Source organism: Buteo buteo, chromosome 3 (assembly GCF_964188355.1).
Source record: "Buteo buteo chromosome 3, bButBut1.hap1.1, whole genome shotgun sequence".
Taxonomy (NCBI): domain Eukaryota; kingdom Metazoa; phylum Chordata; class Aves; order Accipitriformes; family Accipitridae; genus Buteo; species Buteo buteo.
The window spans coordinates 40,826,187-40,849,975 of NC_134173.1; the positions used below are offsets into that span (position 1 = coordinate 40,826,187).

The 23,789-nt window shown below is 40.1% G+C and overlaps 2 protein-coding genes across 2 annotated transcripts in view; both read right to left on the bottom strand.

The window, feature by feature from the left end:
• Nucleotides 1-924: 924 nt before the first annotated feature.
• TCF24 (transcription factor 24) lies at nucleotides 925-6,047 on the bottom strand. Its single transcript, XM_075024341.1, has 4 exons — nucleotides 6,035-6,047; nucleotides 4,970-5,030; nucleotides 3,617-4,028; nucleotides 925-1,038 (listed from the first exon to the last, which is right to left on the bottom strand). Exons 1-4 carry the CDS (start codon nucleotides 6,045-6,047, stop codon nucleotides 925-927), a joined length of 600 nt encoding a protein of 199 aa, XP_074880442.1.
• PPP1R42 (protein phosphatase 1 regulatory subunit 42) overlaps nucleotides 5,014-23,789 on the bottom strand; it is a 29,400-nt gene continuing 10,624 nt past the window's right edge. Inside the window, exons 5-9 of the mRNA XM_075024340.1 lie at nucleotides 22,910-23,027; nucleotides 21,475-21,603; nucleotides 20,067-20,219; nucleotides 6,035-6,120; nucleotides 5,014-5,026 (exon numbers count right to left, since the gene is read on the bottom strand). Of these exons, the coding sequence (XP_074880441.1) occupies nucleotides 6,098-6,120; nucleotides 20,067-20,219; nucleotides 21,475-21,603; nucleotides 22,910-23,027 (423 nt within the window). The 3' untranslated portion in view covers nucleotides 5,014-5,026; nucleotides 6,035-6,097. The remainder of the gene's footprint in view (nucleotides 5,027-6,034; nucleotides 6,121-20,066; nucleotides 20,220-21,474; nucleotides 21,604-22,909; nucleotides 23,028-23,789) is intronic.

The following is a 23,789-nucleotide window of genomic DNA, read 5'->3' on the forward strand; positions in this document are numbered from 1 at the left end:
TATTAGAAGTACAGTGTTTTACAGAACAGATACATTAGGTGGCATTTGTGTATTTAGTTGCAACTTTTCTTGCCTAAATATAGATGTTTAAGTGAAAAATGTGCTACAAACAAGCCAACTCTTCAGACTCATTTGCTTCAATGCATGAATGCGTGAAAAGACAAGATAAACGAACCTCAATATCTTGAGCAGACAAGTAGTTGTACTGGGGTAACACTTAAATACATTTCAAACCCCCTCACATGCAACACAACCGTATGGATCAACGCAAGCAACACTTAACGCACAGAGCAGTTTGTGTCTGTTGTACGTAGCGCTGTCTGTACGCAGGGTAGATTTCAGCACATCTTTACTTGAGGTGAACATGCATCCATATTTTCAGGAATAGCTACACACATTTAAGATTACCGGGAGGACAAAGCCCTGACCTGACGACTGCGGTCAGTGGGATTTCTGCCATCGGCTTCGCACAGTGAGGAGAGCGCACGCGGGATGTCCATGGCTATTTTTAGACCTGCCCTCCGCTTTTCACCCCAGCCTGGCCTGTGCTGTACTTAGCCAGTTCTGCACCGCTCCTTCTCCCCCCTTTTCCACAGTGTACCTATTCACCGCTTGTCCCGGAGGGGATGAGGTTACCTGTTCTGCCAGCAGCTCTGCCTTGGCGGCCGCCTCCTGTGTCAGTGCTGACCGCAGTCACCTTCTCCTAATCCCCCTGTTCAGATCCCAGCAGTGTCCTCTATGATAGAAACCAATCACGCGTCACATTAACTTAATGAGGTATTAATTACATTTGAGAATCAATTCCTTCTCCTCTACAAACAATATTTCAGGAATTAAAGTTTGTCTGTAGATGCTATTTTTTTAACTTAAATATATATATATATATGGTGTAATAAATAATTTTTTTAAAAGCGAGAAGGGAGATCAGATTTGTGAAGCTGTTGATGTTTCTCCTTGGTTTGCGCTGTCTCCTTGTGCCGAGTGAGTCAAAAACTGTCCTGTAGCTCCAATGTATAACCTGGAACGCATCGGCCACTTCTGGAAGAGAAGAGACAAGTGCAGCGCTGAGATACCCAGGCTCTTTGCAGTCTGAATGCAGTTCTCAGCAAAGCTTTAAATATTGATGGAATCACAATATGAGAAAATAGGAAACTCTTGCTATCACCAGAAAGTTCCCATTCTGCCATGTGTTGGACAATGTCGTTAGAAGCTGGGTAAGAGAACCTCAGCCTGGATATTTTCTTTGGTAATTAATTGTGAGGCACAGCTCCCAAACCCCACCACAACCCAACAGACAGGAGTAGGCCTTGCTAATCTGTCATTGTACCACAATCCGTATAGCAGATGCTCTGTTGGCAGAATAAACCAAAGCATTCCTCTTTACGGTGCCAGGGATGCTACTGGGGATACACCAACACCCGCAGAGACTGCAGCCCTGTGTGTGCTGGCCGGCCCCCCCCAACACTGACCGCAGCACAGGGGCTGCTAAAAACTGTATGTTAAAGGAAATTTAACGTAATTGCTCCTTGGCAGTCTTCCGCACTGACCGCTGCTTGTTCTTTGTCAGCTCTGATGATTTCAGATGAGACAATTCATCCTTCCATTCACTGATTATTGGAATCATTAGTTACATTGGCGTTAAGTATTCTTATAGCTCAAGTTTCTTAACCCGAGCAAGTTACTTTGATGCAAATGGCCCTGCAGTAAGGGTGACTGCAGCTGGGTGCCCTTCTCTTAGGAGGAAGAGTTTGATGTGCTGAGTTCATTATTATAGAGAGGTGGATGTTTGAGAAGACAGCTTCTCATACACATCGGATGAAAAAATACCTTAAACACAGCCAATGTGTTGTTCCAAAAGAATACAATTTTTTTAAGACACTTTTGGGAACAGGCTGGGACCTTTCCTGTGAGTAACGCAAGAGCTCTAAAAACTAGAGGGGCTTAATACTGCAGTTAAATCTCAGCTCTTCTATTTAAAGACACAAAGCAGCAGCACATTTTCACTTGGAAAGACTGTACGATCTCATTCAGTATTTTTATTTCAAGTGTGACATTATGAATTTGTCACCAATAAGACACCTGAGTTTGAAGTCACTAACCATATTTTTTGTTCGGTGTACACACAACTGTACTTGGATATTTTACTTTCCTTGCTATTTGTATTTACTATGCTTGATATATGAGTGTAGTTAAAGTCCTTATCTGCACTGGTTGTCTCATATCCTGCACTTCGGGCATTTTTTTTGAAGCATGTACTACAATTTTTCTGTGGCACTTTTGTTCTAGTGCCAACTAAAAAATTTACTACCAGGTATATTAGAAAGACTGGTTAGACTCATAGAATCTTTACAAACCTAAATACAGGTAAATGGCACATAAGTAAGATTATAAAAAATAATTGCCAGATGAATCCAGCATTGCTGTATTCCAGTAGCCTGGGAAGTGTGCATCTGGATCATTTAACTGCTGTAATAGCTATTTAAAAGTGTTTTTCTGCCAGTAATAGTTGGCAGCTGATAAAAAGTACCATAAGAGACCTGCCTCCTTTCGCTCTGACCAAGGGAACTAACAGAAGCTACTTAGAACTTATTTTGAAATACATCACAATATTTTTTTTCTTAAATTATAGCCATCTTCTAATTGATGGAAAGGTTTTGCTTTCTTAATGAGCCTGCTAATCATTTAAATGGCCTCAGAAGCCTATGTTCACATCGTGCTTTTTACAGTGACCAACACTGTGAACAAGAAACTCTCTGTGAATTCGTCACTTTATAGGAATTAGAGATTACTTCACAAATTAATCTTAATTAAATCATTCTGAATTCATCAGACTCTTAAAAAAAAAAAAAAAAAAGAAAAAAAAAAAAAAGAAAAACACCCCAGTGCTCTTAACTAACTCAATCCCTGAGACCAGAGCCAAAGAAAACACCCCATGGTATTTGAGTCCCGTCAGTCACTGAGCAATGCATTTGAAACCAGTTTCCAGCCCCAGGTCCTCTCCAAGAGCAGCTCCCCTTTCAAGTCCCCTCTGCAGTGCTGCGATTTTTTTTTTTTTGGACAAAGGGAAGAACGTATACCAACCAGACGAAATAAATGCATCAGAAAAGCACTTTCATAGGAGGAATTAACACTTGGCCGGTAAATAACGTCACCTTTCATACCTCGGCTGCCTCGGCGGGAGAGCCGAAGCAGGCCCTGCTGCGGCTGGGGTTGCCGCTGCGGGACAGCGCATCCCCTCCACCACAGACATCCCCGACAGCCGGTCCCCATGGGCTTGGTGGGGGATCACCGAGGTTTCCAGGCGGGGACCGAGGAGGTGCCGGTACTCTGCTGCTGCCCTCTGCCTGCGCTTCCAAGGGACCAAGGGCCGCTAGGTTTGGACCTACGCTATATTTGATGTTTTTGTGCAAAGGCCCTGAAGCTGGAGGGACGAAGCCAGTGAGCTCCAGGGCATTTCCATCATGCAGCTAGATGTGTGGTTAGCCTAGGCAGACTTTTCATGTATTAACTCTAGCAAGGTAAATCAGCTTGAAATCTTTAGTTTCATCTAAGCATCTTTGACGCCAATTTACTTCTTCACTGAGAGAAGGCGGTAGCTGCTCCCCAGCTCTCCTACCTTGACAGGGTGGAGGTATCCATCCCCTCGGAGGGTACCCAAGGCCTCTCCCGGTGACTCCTCCTCATCCTGAAGGCTGCGAGTGAGGTGTGCGATATAGGTGGTGGCCAGGAGGAGCACGTCCAGCTTGGAGAGCTTGGTGTCGGGCGGCACAGAGGGGAGAGTCTTCTGCAGCTCGAGGAAGGCATGGCGCAGGGTTTGAACCCGACTGCGCTCTCGAGCGGCATTAGCGGCGGCAGGTCTGCCAGGAGGTGCCCCAGCCCGCTGTCCCGCCGCCGAGGGCGGGCAGGAATTGCTGCCGGCCGCAGAAGGCAGCAGGGGATCGGGCTCCGCGCCTGGGCTGGAGATCTCCTCGCTGCCCTCGGCTAGGTGTCCACAGTCCATCGGTGACTTCCCCGGCGGGGAGGGCCCTGCAACCAAGAATAGCATCTCTAAAGCCAGCCGCCACGCTGCGCCGAAGCGAACGCTTTCTAAAAACAAGGATTCTCAGAAATGCGAGCGCTGCCCATGACAGGAAAAGTCGGCATGCAGCTGTGCGAGCCGGCTTTCCGCTCGCTGCTTATAAATTTGGTATCGCACACAGGTACCGAAACGCAAGTTAAACTCTCCACAAAGACTGGTATTGAATTTTTCTTTTTTTGGACAGTATTGCACAGAGCAAATTTTTTGAGTCACTCATAGCCCAGAGATCAGTTCTGAGAAAACCGAACAGGCCACACTGAGCAGCTCTGCCACAGGGGTTTCCATTTACAACCAAATAAAAATTAGGCTAAATGCAATTTTTTAAACATATTATTTGTATAATTTGGGATGTGGGACTGTATGTATATTTTCTGTTTAGCTGCAATCGTTTTATCAACAGTCTTGCAGGTAATCAGTGCTCAATGGATTACAGAAAGAAAAATACCATTTTCAGATGCAGTGGTAAGTGGAGCCACAGAGCATGGAGCTGAGTTTTTGAGGGCAAAACTTGGTCCACGATTTTAAAGGATCAGGAACCATCTTCTCCTGTCTGCCCACCCCTAATGTCACTCAAAAATTTCTGTGTTTATCTTTTATCTTCTACATTAAACTGTAAAAGAATATTGTAAGCTGTAATTCGGCCATTGGGGGGCAAGAGAACCTTTTGAAAACAATGGCAAAAAACTTTTGAGCAAAGCAGAAAATAATGACCCCAAGGTCTTTTCCCAGCTTTCAGAAAAGACGGTCAGTCAGCTCTGCCTGTAATAAAACTCACAGTCCTTCAATTCATTCAGTTCCACAGTAAAATGCAAATCAGTCAATATTCCCCAAACTGCAGCACTTCTTAGCTAGAACAATACCTGATCCTGTTGTCCTCAGTCAAGGAGCCCTTCTAGGTGTCTCAGATCCCGGCTTTCACGTGTTGGGAGCGGCTGTTTCTGTGACGGCCTGGCTAGACAACAAGGGCAAGAACAAGTTATTAAAACTTTTATATTCATTCAAATACAATGTAATTTTAAAAAACTTAAATAAAATTGATGCACGTAAATGACTGAAAGTCTAAATTTACAGAAATTAGGCCTTGATTTTGCAAAGCATTTCAACCACACGTTGAAGTCCCACTGACGTCCCTCTGTAATTGCGGCTGATAATGGCAAGGAAGCCGAGACGATGAACCAAGTCAAAGATTTCTAGCAGAGAAGAGGAAAGGTTTCTAAATAATCTTTTTTTTGCAATGCTCTAATTTGATGGTATTTAGAAGACATTATTACTTTGGGTATTTTATTGTGATTAATTTGCTGTTAATCTGGCTCACAGGGTTTTTATAAGGTAATGTTCTCTTAAATAGTAGTACAGTTTAGACTGAAATTATTCGTGAAATACTCTGTGCACATTATAACTGTAAACCAAAGGAAAAAAATCTCATTATTCTTTTTTATTGTGATATTTATGATCAATATAAAATAAAACTCACATTAAGTCTACATGAGGTTGTCTTGAGTGAGGGCTGAAAAATGGTCCTTAAATTGGCTATTTCCTTTAACTTAAAATAAAAAAGGTCCCATGTGTGTTTTTTTTCTTGGTATTTTCTTGTTGTGTTAAAGCACAGTCAGATCTGGATGCATTTTAGTGGCAAAAAAAGTAATCACTACTGCTACTGCAGAGTCAAGACAATCATGAAAACCAGCAGAAGAGTCGATCATTTTATCAGCAGGATTTCTCATATGCCATCCCATCAAAAGCCCACTGAAATGAGGAAGGCTTCCCTGATTACTGGAAAAGTCTGAACTACCCAAGGATACAGACAGACTGGGCTAGTATAAATACCTGCTCATCTACTGAAACACAAGACTAGGGCTGGTTTACACCCAGTTCTGATTTTGCTGTGTTGGTATATAACCAGATTAAGCACTAGAATGACTTTGTGTGACATACAGTATGTAGAAACACACGTACCTAAAAACCTCATTTCCTCAGGCGCGCCTTGAAGTAGGATTTTCTGTTTTAGGAGCTTCACACCTACATCGGATGAAATCCTGGGCCTGCGGAAAAAAACCAGCAAAATTTCAGCTGTGGAAATGAGAGATTTCACTCTGAGTTAATTTCTTCACTGTCAGATTTCCCATCAAATACATACAGCAACTGGCCTGGGAAGATCGGCTACGCAGAAACACAGGATCTGCGGTAGGTATGTACACACCTGCAGCCAAAACGCGGTGGTGCGGGTGCCAAGACCGCGTTTGTTACGCACCGGGGTGGGCAGCGTCGCTCTTCACACTGGTGCGGTCAGGATGCCCACGCTGGGTGCTGCGCCCTCCGTAAACCACAGAGTCACCCAAAGCTTGTGGTCCAAAAAACTGTTGCTGAAAACTAAAGTGAATAAAGCACCTCTGGGCAACAGGGAGTTTCCACGTAATCTCCCTCAAAATTTTACAGGAAAGAGGTTTGGTTTTGAAGATAATTGCAATAATTTTTGCAAACACCCACTTGCTGCCCGGCGTGCAGAGAGACCTGGAAATGGGGGTGTGAAAGTAAGTCAAGGTATTTCTGTTCTTTCTAAGGCATTTCTATTGCACTATTTCTAATGCAGGCAGATGCACTCGTGTTTTTACATGGCATTACAAAGACACGATCGGTTTTAGTTTAAATCTAATTGGTTTATCAGAGGAAACAGCACACCGCTTATTTCAGTCCTATATTGCGTGTGAATGAAACGGCGATGAAGGCAACCTGCCCACACGGACAAGGAGAAGATCGGGAACGCCAGAGCCGAGTGCGCAAACTGAAAAGACCCAGGTGGAAACCTTAGCTAAAACTTGTTCACAGCCTTTTCACTTGGTCCTTGGGGGAAAAAAACCCCAAACCCAGAGAGTCTATAAGATTCTGCATCGTTTTTTAAAAAGACCCTGCCCTTTGCCTAACTCCGGTAAGAGTTAACGAACACACTTTCTCTGGAGCAGCGCAATAGGAACTCGCCTGTCGGCGGGCGAAGGCAGCCCGGGCGCTAACCCGCACCGCCGGCCCGGGGGGGGCGAACCCGGCTCCCCGCGGCCTCGGGGCAACCCCACGCCGCGACCCGCGGAATGAACTTACCGTTCCCGCCCGGAGCGGGTCTGCCCAGCGCAGCCCCCTCCGTCGCGTCGCGTCCGTCCCCGCGGCGCCGCTTATAAGACGGCGCGGCCGGTGGGTGCGGCGGGGCCGGCTCGTACCTGGCCGCCGGGCTCCCCCCCCCGCCCCCCGCCAGCCCGGGCGGCAGCGACCGCCCCTTCCCGGGCGGGCGGCTGGGTCATTAATCACGGAGCTGTCGGGGCGGGGGGGGGGGGCATCGCCTGGGGCTCTCCCCGCCCGGCCCCGGGGGCGGCCCCAGGTCCGGGCGGCCGGACCGGGCCGGGCCGGGGCGGAGGGAGGCGGCGGTGCTGCTGCCCGGCACGGGCTGTTTTTCTTGGGATAAAGTGACGGCTTTGCTGGAGGAGAGTAATTCAATCGCTGGGCTGGGAGCTCGGGCGATGGTTTCTAACGAGCGAGTACGTTCTCTCCGCTCCGTCGCCGCTTCTCTGGCTCGCGGAGGTTCCCCGGGGCGCGGGGGTCGGAGTGGAGGGGGGGGGGGCTGCCCGGGCACCCCCCGCGGGGGACCGACGCACACGCGTGGGTCCGAACCCGAACGGGATGGGGCGCGACGGGGCGGGCAGGGGGGGTGATCTGAAAGTGAAGGGGGAGCGGTTAAAAAGTAGTAACGTTAATGAGAAAGGGCAGTCAAAATAAATACCGGGGGTATAGAATTAGCCCAGAAAAAACATTTTGGACGAAGCCTGATTGTGCGATAACGGAGACACAATAAATCAAGCCTCGGGCGCAGTAGAAAAACAAAGTCTGAGCGATTCGTTACCGGGTTTGCAGCCAAGAAAATCAAGGACTTAATCTTCAGCGATAATTGGAAGTCGCGGGCAGGGAGGATTTCGGGGCGGGGGGGGGGGGCTACGAGCCTGGTGTGGACCCGGCGGGGGGCGGCCGCGCAGGGGGAGCCGGGCACCTGCCCTCCGCCCCCGCCGGGGGGGCCGCGGCGGCCGCCGCCGCTGCTCGGCCCCCGCCGCTGCTCGGTGCCCCGGGAGGCCGCGGCTCCCCGAGGCCGGTGGAGGTTGCCGGGTCTGCGTCCAGCGCAAGCGAGCGTTGCCGAAACCTTTCCGCAGCTAAAACCTCTTAGGAATTCACTGGACGGACACATCTCTGCTCAGCCAGCCTCCGGGGCTCAGACCAGCAGTTCTTGAACACGTCCCTCAACTTGCACTGAAAACTCCCTCGCTGGCACCGCGGGGTGGTACGGGAGAACCGGTCCCGGACTGCCCGGGGAGCAGGGAGACTTGCCTTCCAGCCCCGGCTCCCCGGGGGCTCCGCTTTCGTTCCTCAATTGCCAAACGTGCGCTGATGGGGTTCAGCACACGAGTCTGGGAATCAGCTCTCCCGCAGCCCAAGGAGGTCTCCTAGGTCTGCCTGCCCGACCGGTGTCTCCTCAGGTAGGACTTCTGGCTGGACCATGGGGCCCTCAGCCATGGTACTGTGGGTCAATGACAGACAGGACTTAACGGCAGGTAGGTCTCCTAACTGCCTGAGACGTCCCACCCGTCCGAAATTAGCAGATCACGAGTGCTGTGCTCTTCTTCTCTGCTCGAATGTAATTACCAACACACAATTACGTGGGTTTTTTTACTTTCTCGTTGACACACTCTGAGTTCAAGCCTCTGTGCAGGGAAGCCAGTGGAAGGAGTTGGAAGAGAAATGCTGGAACCCCCATTACCGTCTTTTGACAACTCCCAATCCAGCTTGCTGCAGAGTGCAGTTAAAGAGATTGTGTAGTAAGTTTGGAGAGACCACCTGGCTGCTAACACTGTTACCAAAGAAGAGGTGCATTAGATGTATTAAAAAACCCCAAACAATCAAATAAACAGATACAGAGAGTTTGCTCTTTGCCCTGTCAAGACTTTCTCCCACCAAAAGATGACTCCTCTGTTGTAACCAGAGATCCAGTGATTATTTTCTTGTATCAACCCACTGTTTAAGTCTAAAGCCATAACAAGCTGCTGCAGCTGTTTCTTCTTATTCTTTCCCAGATAAATGTCTGAGAATTACTTTCCTGCCTTACCTGCCACAGTATATTTCAAATCTGAGAAACACCAGAGTCACAGAAGAGCCAGATTTCCAGTGTGATTTAGGTAAGAAAAAGTTCTACCAGAGACAGAGTGATGTTCTTCCAGGTACACTTTGCTCCCTTCATGTCAAATTATTTTCTGGTTTTACAGCTACAATTCAGCATGAACATTCATGGTGTTTCTTTCCAGTTTGTTCATTTTCTCCCTTTCCCATTTCTGTATAAGGACTTCAAAAGCATGTTTGTCTGCTGGTACGGCGAAGCATGGTTATTGGTACTACTGACAGACTAGCAGAAATGTTGCTTGTCTGAGTAGAACAGTTACAGCGCAAAGCCATGCACAGGACTTAGCTGGTCAGGTCCTGCTGATTCCAGCTGTAGCCTGGGAGCAAATCAAAGGCGAGACACAGCCATGGGAGAGTAAAAATAGGTTGAAATTCAGAACTTCTGCTTCACAGGGAAAGCATTCCAAACCCAAACAAATATTTTGCAAATTTCCAATTAAATACTTTTTTTCCTTGCTTCAAATGCATGGTGTTAGTGTATTGTAGGACTACAGCACATTCAGCAGTTATGTCAAATATGTTATATTACAGTGTAGCAAAAGAATTCTTATTGTATTTTCTAAATTACTAAAGGTAGAGCTGCTTCTTAATACTGGAATAGTAGAACACATCAGTGCCTCTCCAGTATGCTGCAAGAAAGATTTTAACATTGAAAAAGAAAACAGGACAAACATTTTTAATTTCATCTCTCCTTCCAAATTTGCTGAGCAAAGTAGTTTAGCTTCCAAAAATGTCGTCTTAATCAAAGTCCCATTTTAAATTACAAAGTTTTTTGAGGAATATTTTCATTAACAACCCTAAAACAATAAAAAAAGTTTAAAATTTGCTCTTCTACCCCCTTTAAAATTGTCTTCTCTTTAGATTTTTTCATCCAGAGCCATAAATCCAAATATTTAAAAAATATATGTTGGGTTTTTTTAATCACAAAATTCTCAGAGGCAAGTTGAAAAAAAGAGGCTTAAGGGAGTTTAATATTCCATTCTCCCAGCTACCACCAAGAAGCAGACATCCACTTTTCTTGGTAATAATTACTTTAAAAATATATCTAAAATACATATCAGAAGGGCTCCATTCTAGCATGTGTGCACACGTAAGTGTTAGAGCATAACAGTAAGACTTAGCCTTATATTATTTAGACTTAAGTCTTTTTAAAGACTTAGATACTGAGATCCCGCCATAATTCCATTTCACACCTACAGATATGTGAGGAAATACTTCAAAACTATTCCATTCTAGATCACAAGATAGGTGTCCAATTTGGAGGGGTCTCCGTTAGCTCAGCCACTCTCATTCTAGGAAAAGAGAAAGGAAAACCAGGGTGTAGGATGAGAACCCCAGGAGATCTGGCTCACAGTTTTCCCTCGCTAGCAGCCAGGTGAGAAGCGCAGCATTGCAGCCAGCACGAGTGAGTGGAGTGGGAGCCGAGCAGGGTGAAGGCTGGCTTTGTTGGAGCTGAAGTGTGAATATTTATGCATCAAATGACAGCGTGAATGATTGCACTCAGGAGGAATCGCAGACTTAAAACACAAGGGTTTAGAGCAGGCCAAAGAGTAGGACTGAACATACATGTATGCAGCTGGGATGTAGCCAAACTATTACAGAATATAGAAAGTAAGAGAGAGATTAGATCCAGAGAGAGCGAGACCCACTTTGCTGTTTCACCAGTGGAAGACTTTGATAGGGGTTTGGTTTAGCTAGACGCAAGTTGCTTGGCTGCAGGATTCTTTGTGTGAAACCCCATGGCCTGTGCTGTACAGGGAATAATTCATTAAGGTCTTAAATATTTTATTTAATGTACAATAAATTAAAATCTTAAAGCCAGAAATACTCAGAATGTATGACAGTAAGTCACACTCTAGATGGCTTACACAGCATAACCCCCACTGAGAAATACTAAAAATCCATTAAACATTTTTAAATGGGTGTGTGTAAGGCAGAGGGAAGTGTACAGGTGGAAAGACTTCCTCAGATAACGCCATGCTATAAAAATCAGGAGGTGACTTCCTAATGCGCTGCATTGAGTCAGTAATCCAGCAGCTGCCACTTTAAACATGTTTACTAGAAGTATTGACATTCATCTCTGGGAATTGCCTAAACAAGAAGCAACATTTTAAATGTATGCTGTTCTGTCTTCCTCGACATGAATATCATTCATGACGACACCTAAAACATGCTTGGTTAATGCTAATTTCAGTAATGGATTAATGACAGCTACACGTCAGAGCTTTATTTGTTGTTTTTCTTATTCTGATGGCAAATCACTCACTAGCTTTAACAGAAGCAAGTGGCACCTCAGAGTTATAATACCACTCATTTACTACCTTAGTTTTGGAAATCCATTTCTTTTATAATGAAGATAAACATCTTGTTGTTCAAAGGCAGAATGCTTGCAGGAGTTAAATTCATTTGAATTATCTTTATCAAAGGGCAATAAAATACAAGCAATAACAAAATACACAAAACACTGAATGCAAAAAGATAGATCCTGATTTCCTTACTCAGGAAAAATTCCTTTCTTATTTCAGAGAGTGTCTGAAGCATAAGATGCTGACGTGACATTCATACAGAGAAACTCCATTAGGAAAGGTTTTATTCCAGGGGCAATTTACAATCTGGGCTTTCCTTTACTTATCTGTACGTTTGGAATTTTCCTATATCAGAAGTCTTGAGCATTCATTTAATTACTCAAACTAGTACAAAGCAGCCAAACTCAAGTCCCACTTGAAGCAGAATTTGAAGTAAAATTAATGTGTAATGCTCCCAATCCAAAAATTAATCAGCACAGTTATCATTAATCTTCTTGTGTGCCTTCTTTCCTAACTATTCCACATTATTCACCAGAACAGGGAGAAGTCCAAATGATGGAAATTATTTTTTAGCACTACAGATCTTCACAAAAATCGTGTGCTAATAGCTCCTTTCTCCTTGAAGTAAGAGACTATAAGCATGTCTCTCCATAACTGCTAAGAGTATCTTATATGGAAAGAAGCAGGTACTTGGGTATTTATGTCACAAACTAGGCAAGACACTGGTTCAAAACAACTCCTTTCTTGAGGAAGTTTAAGAACTAGGTAACCAATTTAGCCTACCATGTGCTGATGTTTTTACATGCCTTTAATACAGAGCATTCCTTCTAAATAAATAGGCAGTCCCCCTTATTTTTCTGAATGCTCTTTAAAGGCAGCGTTAAATTCAACATACTTAATTTTGTCTTGTTTGGAGATTACAAAACCACAGATAACATATCTAAAGAGACACCAGTACCTTTCTTTGTAAGCTTTGAGGAAAAAAAAATAAAAAAATCCAATAATGGCCAAATCTTCACATCCTGTAATTTCTGGCTTTTAGAATTCAACTTACTTCTGCTGTTACTTCAGATTCCTCTTCAACCTACATCAGAGAGATCAGAGAGGACTGATGAGATCTTCATGTCAGAACCACACCAAAGCTCCTGTTGCTTCTGTCTTCATTAACGCTTCCCAGGACCACGCAACATTTTTACAAAATTTATAAGCAGTGTTATCAAAAGCTGCAGATGAAAAAAAAGGTCTTTACCTATTGTGAGGATCTCGACTGATGCAGTGAAAGCCCTTTTTTTTCCCCAGTGCCAAACCTGGGGCCAGACTAATCTGAATAGACATAATCTGACCATTTGGGGTATTACACATTCCTTTATTACAAAATTGACTGACTTTTTCCACACACAAAAATGGTGACAGTTAACAATTTTTTCCACATAAATTTGTATCAAATACCGATACTTTTCAAGTTCCATAAGAAACAAAATCTTAGTAATAATCAAAGCAATATCTCATACAAATGAAATCAGATAAGACTCAGTCTTCTATTCCAAAACATTTTTCTACAAACTATGTGTAACTGATTATAGCCAACTTTACTGGACATGTAATTAGTGATTACTATGACAGTCTAATATATTAACTCTCCAAGAGAGGAAGATTTTACTGCTCCAAATCTCATTTTGAATTAAAAGTATTAGTCTATTACATGGATCATTTCACAGCTGGCTCTGATTTATGTTGGTTTTGATGCAGTAATTAATTCTGCTCAGAATTAAAAGAACAGAAACATGTAGTCAGTCTTTTCTGTAGTCTCTGGTTACAGTGTTACTTGATTGAAGCAGTAAGGTTTAAATACATCTTTTTTTAGCAGTGAACTCCTAGAATCCTTCAAGGCCATGTGACTTAAAATAAAACCTCACTGTTTTTTTTTCCTAGCAAAGTAAAATGTATTGTTTACAGTCACAATATACATTTATGATTTAGTGACTGCAAATAAGCAGGTTCACATACTAATTGATTCCCCTCAGAGCTCTGTTAGTCAGGATAGCTACTTTGCACAGCACACCGAGATAAAAAATCATAAGAAAAACAAGGAGGAGCATTTCAGATCCCCTTATTTTTTTCAGTTACACTTGGAATTACAATAACATACTTTCCCATATTAACAGATCATGTATCTGAATCCTTATCCTCAAAAATCAATGGGCACATCTTGAACACTGACTCAACTTTTTGGTTATGTTTTTCCCTTTCTGCCCCAATCTCAGAACTTTTGGATTGTGTGGCTTTTATAGCTGTATCACAGGCAGTTCTATGCACAGCTTTATACCTGCATATATAAAGAAATAATGTGGCATTAAATTAACTTACACCTTGCACTGTTTTTAATGTGACATTTAAGAAAAATAGGAATTTTTCATTGGTTACTGATTTCACATTTGAACTTTAGATTAGTAACTCAAATACTGTGTGTGTACACAGTTATTAAAAAGCTTATGTATCTATACATATATTCCGATTATGGTCAGAGCAGTACCAAGGGGAGGTAGTTCAAGCACTGATGCCTTATTTTTTTCCCTTTTGGTGCTTCTAACACACCAAAAAGCTACAACAGTACTGCAGATTCCTCTGAAAGCATCAGAATCTTTACTCACACCTGGTCTCACACCTCCTAGGTCCTAGGAACAGTTTTTGTTGGGGAGAAATACTACCAACAGTAGATGATAATCAATTTAGGAACCACTAAAGCAAATCTGACATGCCCATGTCTTTGCAACTGGATGGGATGCATCCCAGGGTGCTGGAAGTGAATTTGAGGAGGTATAGCTGTTATTAAGTAAACTAGTGGTTGTAATGCTGTCCTCCAAAAGGTAGCATCTCATATTGCTAGATGAGAGCACAATGATTGCATTTTCACCTCAAGTTTGTTAAAGCAGCTGCTTTTAACTTTTCAGATATGGAAGTATGCCTACACAATGTGCGATACGATACAGGAAGGCAAATATTGAAACAGTGTTTATATCATTGCAGTAAATTAGTTTATTGGAACTGACTTCAACTGACTATCTTCCAGGGTTATATTGAAGTTATTACAGAATTGATTTATATAATCCTATTCAAGTAGCAGTCTTTATTTTAAACCTCAAATTACTTTTTAGATCTCCCATGCAGGTATCTGTTTTAAAAACCTGAAAACACAGCATTATTTCTTCACTTTGTTAATTTGATTCATACTTTGTGTCCATAAAAGTGATTTTTATAATTTTGTAAATCAGTTACACAATAAAAATGTACAATGCTAACACAGCAGGCTAAATATGCTATGAAATTTTGAGTTTTTATCTCAACAGTAGTCTGGAAAAGTACTGACAACAAAGATCTAGTCATAGGAGAAAAGTAAACACTGCATACTGGATGTCTGTTTCATTTATCTAATAACTGTTATAGTTATGCAAAGTTTTGAGATTGCTTTTTCCATTTTACCATCCTAAAGTAGTACTTCATTCCTGATACAATTTTGATGGAGCCGTTTACAAGATGCAACTCACTCTAAAGTCACTGAATAGCTCGCTCTCTGTGCATTCTGTTTAAAATGTTATTGACCTATGGTTGGACTTGATGATCTTAAGGGTCTTTTCCAACTTAAATTTTTATTCGAAGTAAGTATTCATGTATTTTATGTAGAAAGTTTCAAACAGTCTGGGTTTCAACATTCTTGAAAGTGTGTTACAGCCTGCAGACCCAGATGTGTCCCGGTAATTTTTTGACCTACTACTGGCTGACAAGTTGCACGTGCCATTTGGTCTTCTAAAGGTCTAGGTAATAGCATGTACCTCCTGGAAGAGGTAGCAGACCAGTGCAAGGAAATGTGCTCCTGACAGCTTGCCAGTCAGAGGCATATACCTCCCAACAAGAATGTGTCTATATGGTATCTGGTCATCCAGACATGTAGGAGTATGTGTGGTCTAGCAGGCAATCTGCTCATCAGGAGATGCTCACTCTCTCTCGGTGATTTGAAAAAGCATTTTATTCTTTTCAGGGGCACAGTGCACATGTTCTGTTACTGTATTTTAGATCTTTTCTCTTTCCCGGTTTTGGGCACAGCCAGCAGTACAGAGAACTGGAGTGGGGAGGCAGGGGCATGGCTAAAAAGGGATGCCTTTTGTCACTGTCTTTAGGACGCTGAATGATGCAGCAGTGTTAAGTACTACAGATTTGGCATATATTAAAATTACTTTTTTTTTTAATTACCACTACTGAAATTTAAGTTTAGACAGAAGATAATGCCATTTGTATATCATCTTGCATGTTTGTAATGACAAAGTTATATTTTTCCTTCTAAACAAATCATGAATTATCATGGGCAAATCATTCAGCACCACATTCACCAAGGCTATAATCATGGATACAGAAAATACCATGAAGGTACACGTTACTGTAATGTTAATTATGATCCTACAAAAGCACTGAACACTCACCTTTGCAGGTAGTGCATATCCTCCAGAAAAAAGGGAGCCAACCACTAAATGGGCTGAATTCCCAGCTGAAACCTCACATGGGCCACAGTAACCAGAAACTGCTAATACCTGACCTCCATTCAAATGGCTTTGCTTCAGCAACACTATTTAATTTCAGAACTTCACTTCATCTCTTTATCCCTATGCTTTATCTAGCATTACAGTGACTCTTCATATCCTATATCATGGCTGAGTAATTTAATGGCAAGTAAATTCCTTACATTTCTCTTCCACAGCCTTCATCACTAATTGCTGACTGATACTTTCTAGACCTCACTGAGGAGATGTTTACATTTTTCCTTCAACACCATCACCAAGGAAAGGCAGTGAGATGGGCTATAGCTGCTGGAAAAGGCACTCCAGGTCTGTTCAAAACATGCTCTCAGGTCTGTTTAAAACATGCTCTCAGCTCTGCCAAAGTGCTCCAGCTGGTATCTCCAGATAGTTAATGCACCTAACTCTGAATACAGTTGGAGTGCTTGTAGGCTATTCAGTGGCTAAAACCAGCTCTAGGGTGCACAGCTAAAACTGCACTGGTTTGTCTCTTAACTCTGTATTTCTCCTTTTCCTGAAGCCAAGGCCGAAAATATATTTTATTTTTGAATTTTCAGAAGTTTGCTGAAATTTATATTCAGTAAGAGAACAAGATTTATGTTACCTGGAGGTAACATATTCCCCCACCACCCTCTCAAATACGAGAACTATATTCTGTAATATGAAACAAACATATGATTGTAAAAGTTATGCTTTGGGTAAACAATCAGTATAATCTCAGTATCAGCACTCCCCAAAAAACTGTCATATAATAGGCCTTAATAATTCTATTTATTATGATGCCAGTTAGAGTCATATAAACAAAAGCCCAGTATAAATGCAGAACATGTACATTCTTACCTGTTATCAAATATACATTACTCTATAGATTCCAGACCACAGAAATCACCTCAACTCAAGGCATTTATAAATATTTAATAAAATAAATAAATACAATGTTGATAAGAGCACCTACTGAAGAGCTAAGAGGAGGAAGAACTAACATTCCTCACTGCAACTTCCTTCCACTTGAACTAGAACTTGAACTATGCAGAATGTGCATGGTGGCTAGGAGAGTGGCTTATGATTAGTCGGCACAATCCAGTGTACTTAATTATACGCTGCCTATATCATTTAAAAATATTACCATATTGCTAATCACATAACATACACTGGAGAGACAAAAGGTGACTTTCCCACCAAATTCTGTGCTACGAATACCTACTACAATATTTAATTCCACAAGTAAGCAAATGTGGGCAGAAACTGCTGGTTACAGGTTAAGTTCACAACATCAAAATTTCAACAACTTCTCTGCTCAGGAAAAATTAATAATAGTGTATCCCATTGGAAGGTATTGGGTATCTTTAAAATAGTTAAGTTATTTGTTTTCTTTTAATTACTTCCTGCCAATATCCATAATTCTCTGTAAGTGTTCAAAACTAACTTAAAATCCAATATAAAATTGCTATTGTTTTTCTACCATTAACAAAGAAAGATTAATGACATATTTCAGTAATCTAGTAATAACTGGCTTTTTTCATTGTTCGAGCTGTATGTAATCCTCAGTGGATCTTAGATGTAGGTTAAAAAGGTATTTAATGCCTGTTTTTCAGTTGCCAAGGTCAAACATCACCTAGCATGTATAGAGAAAGACGAAACATCTGTTGGGATAATTTATTTGACTAACACAGAGAGTAGGATTAAAATTCACTAATTTCTTTGGTCTGATACTGAATTTCAATTAAACAATACAGGTATTTGTTCAGTTTGACAAAATTTCCTTGCTTTACATGTGGGCACATTTATGCATATCCCTAATTACTGGATCTGGCAAGGGAATACTGTGATTTGTCATTATTTCATATCTGCATATACTCGGAGAATGAATATTTCTGTATTTTGAGATATATTTTTCCCCAAAAAAACATTTTAAAGAATTCACAAACCTTTAAGTAATTCCCAAGACTCTTTGGTTTCCATGGAATTCCACTAGTAACAAGATTATAATACATCTCAAGATCAGTGATTACACATGAAATTGTCATGTACAGCAACCTTCAGGTTCCAAGAGAAAAGCTCTGCTTACAAGTTTTTTGAAAATATTAAATGCATGTCATCTGATTCTAACCTTAATGTGAATCAGAGTAAAATCTTCTAGACTAATTAAAAAAAATAAATCACTCACATTGTTTAATTTGCAAATGTAAATTAATACAAATATAGATATTTTATTCAAATCAGGTATGAAAGAAGCAATCTTTGCCTTCCTAGGGTCAAAAGGGATTTTAACAGGGACAGGATTGTATTCCCGCTTCTTAATACTGGGAAAATTCTTGTCAAGCAAAGCAGCTCAACAATGCGACAGTTTTTAACATAGTAGAGTAGAATCAGAATGCTTTATTTCAAAGGTGGTAGTGGAATTTCTTACACTGAAGAAAATAAATTTCTGGGAGGTGCTGTACACATATGTTTCATCATTTATTAGAACTAAGGAGAATGAAGAGTGTAGTTTTATTCAGCCTGGCCCAAAAGACAGAATGCTAATAAAGATGAAATGCAAGCTGATAGAACATTGAGCATGTGGACGAGCTCATTTTACAATGGAATTAAAAGAAAAAAATGCATGTTTGTATGGCATAAGTATTAGCCTGTACCCCTCTAAATTTCACAAGCCTGGATTATGCACTGGAAGATAACCATGTAGTAGTACTATTTTGTGATAACTAGTGCATTGTTCCTGCAGTTGTTTTTAAACTTCTCCACTGCTATGTGCCTTCTGCAGCAGGAAAAAAATTCAAGAATGGGCACATATATGACAAGTTCAGATTCTTTTTAGGCTGGAATATATCCATTGTCATATGAAGAACAAAGATGATACTTTGGAAGAGAGCAGCTCTGTGATTTGTAATTCTTCTTCCCTTCTCAAGGGAAAGGCAGCAATTTTTAATCAGAACAAATAATCAGTAGGGACAAAACTAATGGAATGGAGGAAAGTGGTAAGTTGTCAAGAATAAAATAGTATTAAATGTTGCTCTGTTAAATTTTGAAACGCACTAATAAATTCTGATTTGAATGTAGAATAAAATGTTACATAAAGTAATTTAGTTACAAAAAAATACCTATGTCAGTTGAATTTATTTATTCATTTTATCTACAGCATTGCATAAATTATGGGTTTTTTTGTTGGCCAGTACAGCTGATAAATAATAAAACAGTCAGGTTAAAAGTAGTGTTAAAAATCTGGAAGGAGTGGTATTAGGTCCCAAACACTGAACTAAATTATTACTACAGGTAAAAGTGGAAAAACTATAGGTCCCAAACTGTAAATCCCTATGACCAGATTTTATTTCCACAAACAGTTGCATTAGAGTTCACATGGCTCCTTATGCGAGTAAGGAATATATATGCTAAACTCTGAATTGTTTAAATTCATCTAATGTCTAAATGTCTGTAAGGCACACACATCAGATTGTCCTTCTTGACTACCTTTATGGTCTTGAGCTGATGCTACAGGAAAATGCTAATCAGGTATATAACACACTGGAACATGTCTATCAGAAGTAAGCAGTAATGATGAAAAGTAATTGTTTCTCCTTATGCATATTACTGTGTGCACAGGATCAACCTTCACCAACATTGTTGACAGTAACTATACTTCCAAGAATTAACTTTGATATTATTTTACCTTTGTGGAAGATTACAATCAAATGCATATGACAGAAACTAGTAACACTGGAGTAAAGTTATTACTATTAGCTAGTCTACTGATTTATAACAACAAACTGAAATCTAACATGGTTAAAAAAACCTGAAACTGATTTCAGATTAAATTCTACCTTCATGTACTCATTTTCTAACTGATTCAGTAAGAGCTGTACAAGCAATAACCAACAGAACTAAGAGGAATATGTCTGAGGAACATACCTGAGTTTTCATCTGACTTATTTTTTTCCAGGATTCTTGGCAGAGGTTTTCTTTGAACTGTGTGCATCTCAGACAAAACTAAAAAATTTGTTTTTTCTTTCACAGAGTGACTGTAGTGAAAGGGAAGAATAGGATAAGGTGTTTCAAAGTCAGCTGCAGAAAACAAAGAAAAAAGGATTAATTCAATATCCCAAGTCAAACCATATCTATTTTAATATTCAGTATGATTGATCACAGGTTCCAGTATAACTTGTTAAAGAAAACAGTATAATAAGCCTTAGGGGAAAATGCCTCAAATTTGATAATTGAGAATGGAGTACTTTGTATGAAATTATGGAAAGTGCTGCAAACACTGATGAAGGTGAATATTAAAGCAGGTATTCCCATTTAGGTAGAGTTATATGAAAGGGAGTAAATTCAATTACATAGCACCTCCTTATATCAGTAGTTATTGAGAAGACAGAATATTACTTTCAGAACCATTGCCATTCACATATGGCTTCCAAACACTGAGCAGACTGCAACTTTCTTGGGACTGGGGTTGAGGCTGACAGGCTGAGTGCTTTTCACTTTATGTTTTCAAAAATAACTCATCTTCATGAGATTTCATGAATTAATAATTTGAGATAGTATGGCTATAAAGAACATGCTTTCTCCCCCAGTTTATCTTCTGAAAGCAACAGTGTAACTGCCACCTATTTTATTTTATAAATATGGTCATTCAAACCATTTTGAGTAATTTGAAGTCAAATGTCTGTTTCCAAATCCTGCTGTTAAGTCATTTAAGTTTTAATCTGCAGTCAACTCTACAACTTTACAACAACCCCACCCCACCATTTTTTAAAAAACTCAAAGTTTATTTCAGGTTTTGCTTGAGTTTTGAAACGAATTTGTTTTCCTACTGCAAGAACATGTTGCCTTTTCTTTTAGGTTTAAGGCTTTTTGTCTCCAAGACTTTTTTTTCCCTTTTCAAGTTTAAAACTTTTACTTCTGCTAGACATGTATCTTGTGTAGGCCTTTAAAAAGACTGGCAATTTACACAGATCAAATAAGTATCAACACATAGATTTAAAAAGTCTGTTTTATTTCATGCATATTTATTCTAGAATGCCCAACACTTTTTCTTTTATTTTTTTTAATATCGAAAGTAATCATGAGTATTTAAAAACATTCAAAATGTACTACCTACTCCTTTTGATAATTCTGGGAGATTGGGATGGGAGATAAAAAACACCGCGCGAACTAGTGCTAAAATTAAATTTTATATTGGAAAGGTTCAATTTCTACTCCTGTGTTTTGGTCTCACCACTAGTACAAGTCTCATTCTTACTATATTTACTGTTAGCTGCTATTTTATTGTTTCTATAACATTGCAAATAAGCATGAAGTAATTGATTAGTTTGCTTACAAAAATGTAGATAGGCTGCATGTTCATTTGTCATTCTTTCTTTGGTTTTTTTCCTGGCAGCTTTGGAGGCTTTCCAATTCATTAGGAACTGTCTTTCCATGTCTTTAATTTCTTTCCCATCAAGAAATTCTGTCAAAGAGAAGAGAACATTTTTTGCAACACCCGAAGTTAACTAGAAGGCTGTACAAAGTTTTATGTAATGTGTTCTATATTTGCTCTCTTCAAACCTTTTTTGCTCTTCTTTGTCTTTTGGTAAGAAGATACCCTGAACAGCTTGATACTCATATTCAAGCTACAAGAGTGAGTTGACACATCTTAATTACAAAAGAAAGTATCTATTATTCTTATAACTTTCAAGGGAAATATATATATATTTCACATTCGGTTAACATGCAACACCTTATAGAAATTTCTGAAAAAAAGCTATGATCTCACACAAGATATATATAGATGCAGAAATTCAGGTTAAGAGAGAGAAACTGCATGTCTTAGCAGTCAAGGAAACCCACTGATCATGAAGACAGACAGACAGATTTGGCTCTTTAAGGTTAACTTAACTCACTTAGGTGCCATAAAGCTTATGCTCCACGTTTCCTTGGTTGCATCTGCATTTTTGAGTAAGACCAAATGAAATACCTCATTTGGCCACAAACTTAGGTTGCATTAGAACTGTCCTAAGGCACTGTTATTTTCATTGTGCAGATAGGCTTTTTCTTTTTCTTAATGGCCAGTATTTTGTACACTCAGAAAAAAGAAAAATAATTTCTGTAATTACAACTTTTAAGATAATTGCCACGTTCATCCAAAAAAGTAAAAAATTAGCAGGTATTTTTTACTTGTTTCTACAGTATGAATACTTACATATAGAAGACTAAGTTGCTTTCTTTTGTGCTGAAATTATCTCAAAATAATAATGTAAACTGCATCATAGTAAGATTAACATTAACAAATACATGCATAACAGAAGTATAAACTGCTTTTAAGGACAAATGTTATATAATAAATTCAAACACAGTAAAATATAAACTGTACAACTGTAACTGTACTACTAAAACACCTAAGCAACTACTACTGGCTGATAGGGGAGTAGAATAAACTTATCTTTGAAAATCAGTTTCACAACATTTGGAATATGAACACAAAAAAAGTCTTATTGTCTTACAACAATCTCACCAATCATCTATTATAAAATGAATGATGGCTACTACTAATAGCAAAAGCTAAGCAACACAGTTTGTGCAGTTGATTACATAAGCAGTTTTAGCTACATTACCTGTACATAAATTAAAAATTCATCATTTGACATAAATATCTATGGCAGTAATTGTGTTTACATACACAGTGCAATTTAAGAATGATTAAGGTATTGATTATCTTCTAAAACAGTGAGGGTTATGGGTGGGGTTTGGGGCTGGCTATTGGTTTTATTTTTTACCTAAAGTTTGTGTCTGTACTACAATCCTGTCCCTGTACTTTGGTTTGTGGCAGATGGGGTTTCCTGTAAGATCCATTCTGCGTAGCTTTGTCCATTTGTTTAATACAACTTCCAAATCCTGCAATTGATACAAGAACAGAACATTGTGATTATTTTTCCCCCTCCAGAGTAAAATTCAATAATAATGCAATTTGTTCAGTGAGGCCCAAATCCTGTACACAGAAATAACTTCAATGAGACTATTCATGTAGTAATATGCACATTAAGAATGTGCATTTTCAAATAGAGTGGTGTGTCACATTCCCTGAATATATCATAATTGCACAGAATAAATGGCGATGCAGTTGGAAAACTGCATTTTTAAGGATACAGTAATGCCAGCTATGGAAAATTACCACTACAATCCCACTTAAAAGCACCTAAAGCTGAGGAGTTCCCAGCCAAAAAAATTGTATATGTAATAACTGTTAATGCATGCCCATGGTCTCACAGAACCCTTAGAGTACTGGTGTCCAATTAGATTTTGAAAAATTTGTGGAAGTATAAATACTTCACACAGAAAGAACAGACTAAAAAAAGCTAAAACTCGTGCAAACCACAGTAGACTGCCTCTCTCTTTATATATATGTAAAACTGTATTTTACCGGAGAAACAGTAATCACCCCCTACATAACTGTGGGTGGTCAGTTATAGTACTGGCCCAAATAGTGAAATTTTTGAAATATACCTTTCTCCATCTGAGTTTCTGTCTGGTTACCCAAGGGCAGTATGACCTAGATAAAACTTCTGTCTTTTAAATACAATAAATTCAAGTTAAAAGGATGCAAAGCTTAGCAGATTGGTCCTTTCTACTCAGATACCCTACTTTCTCAAATACTTT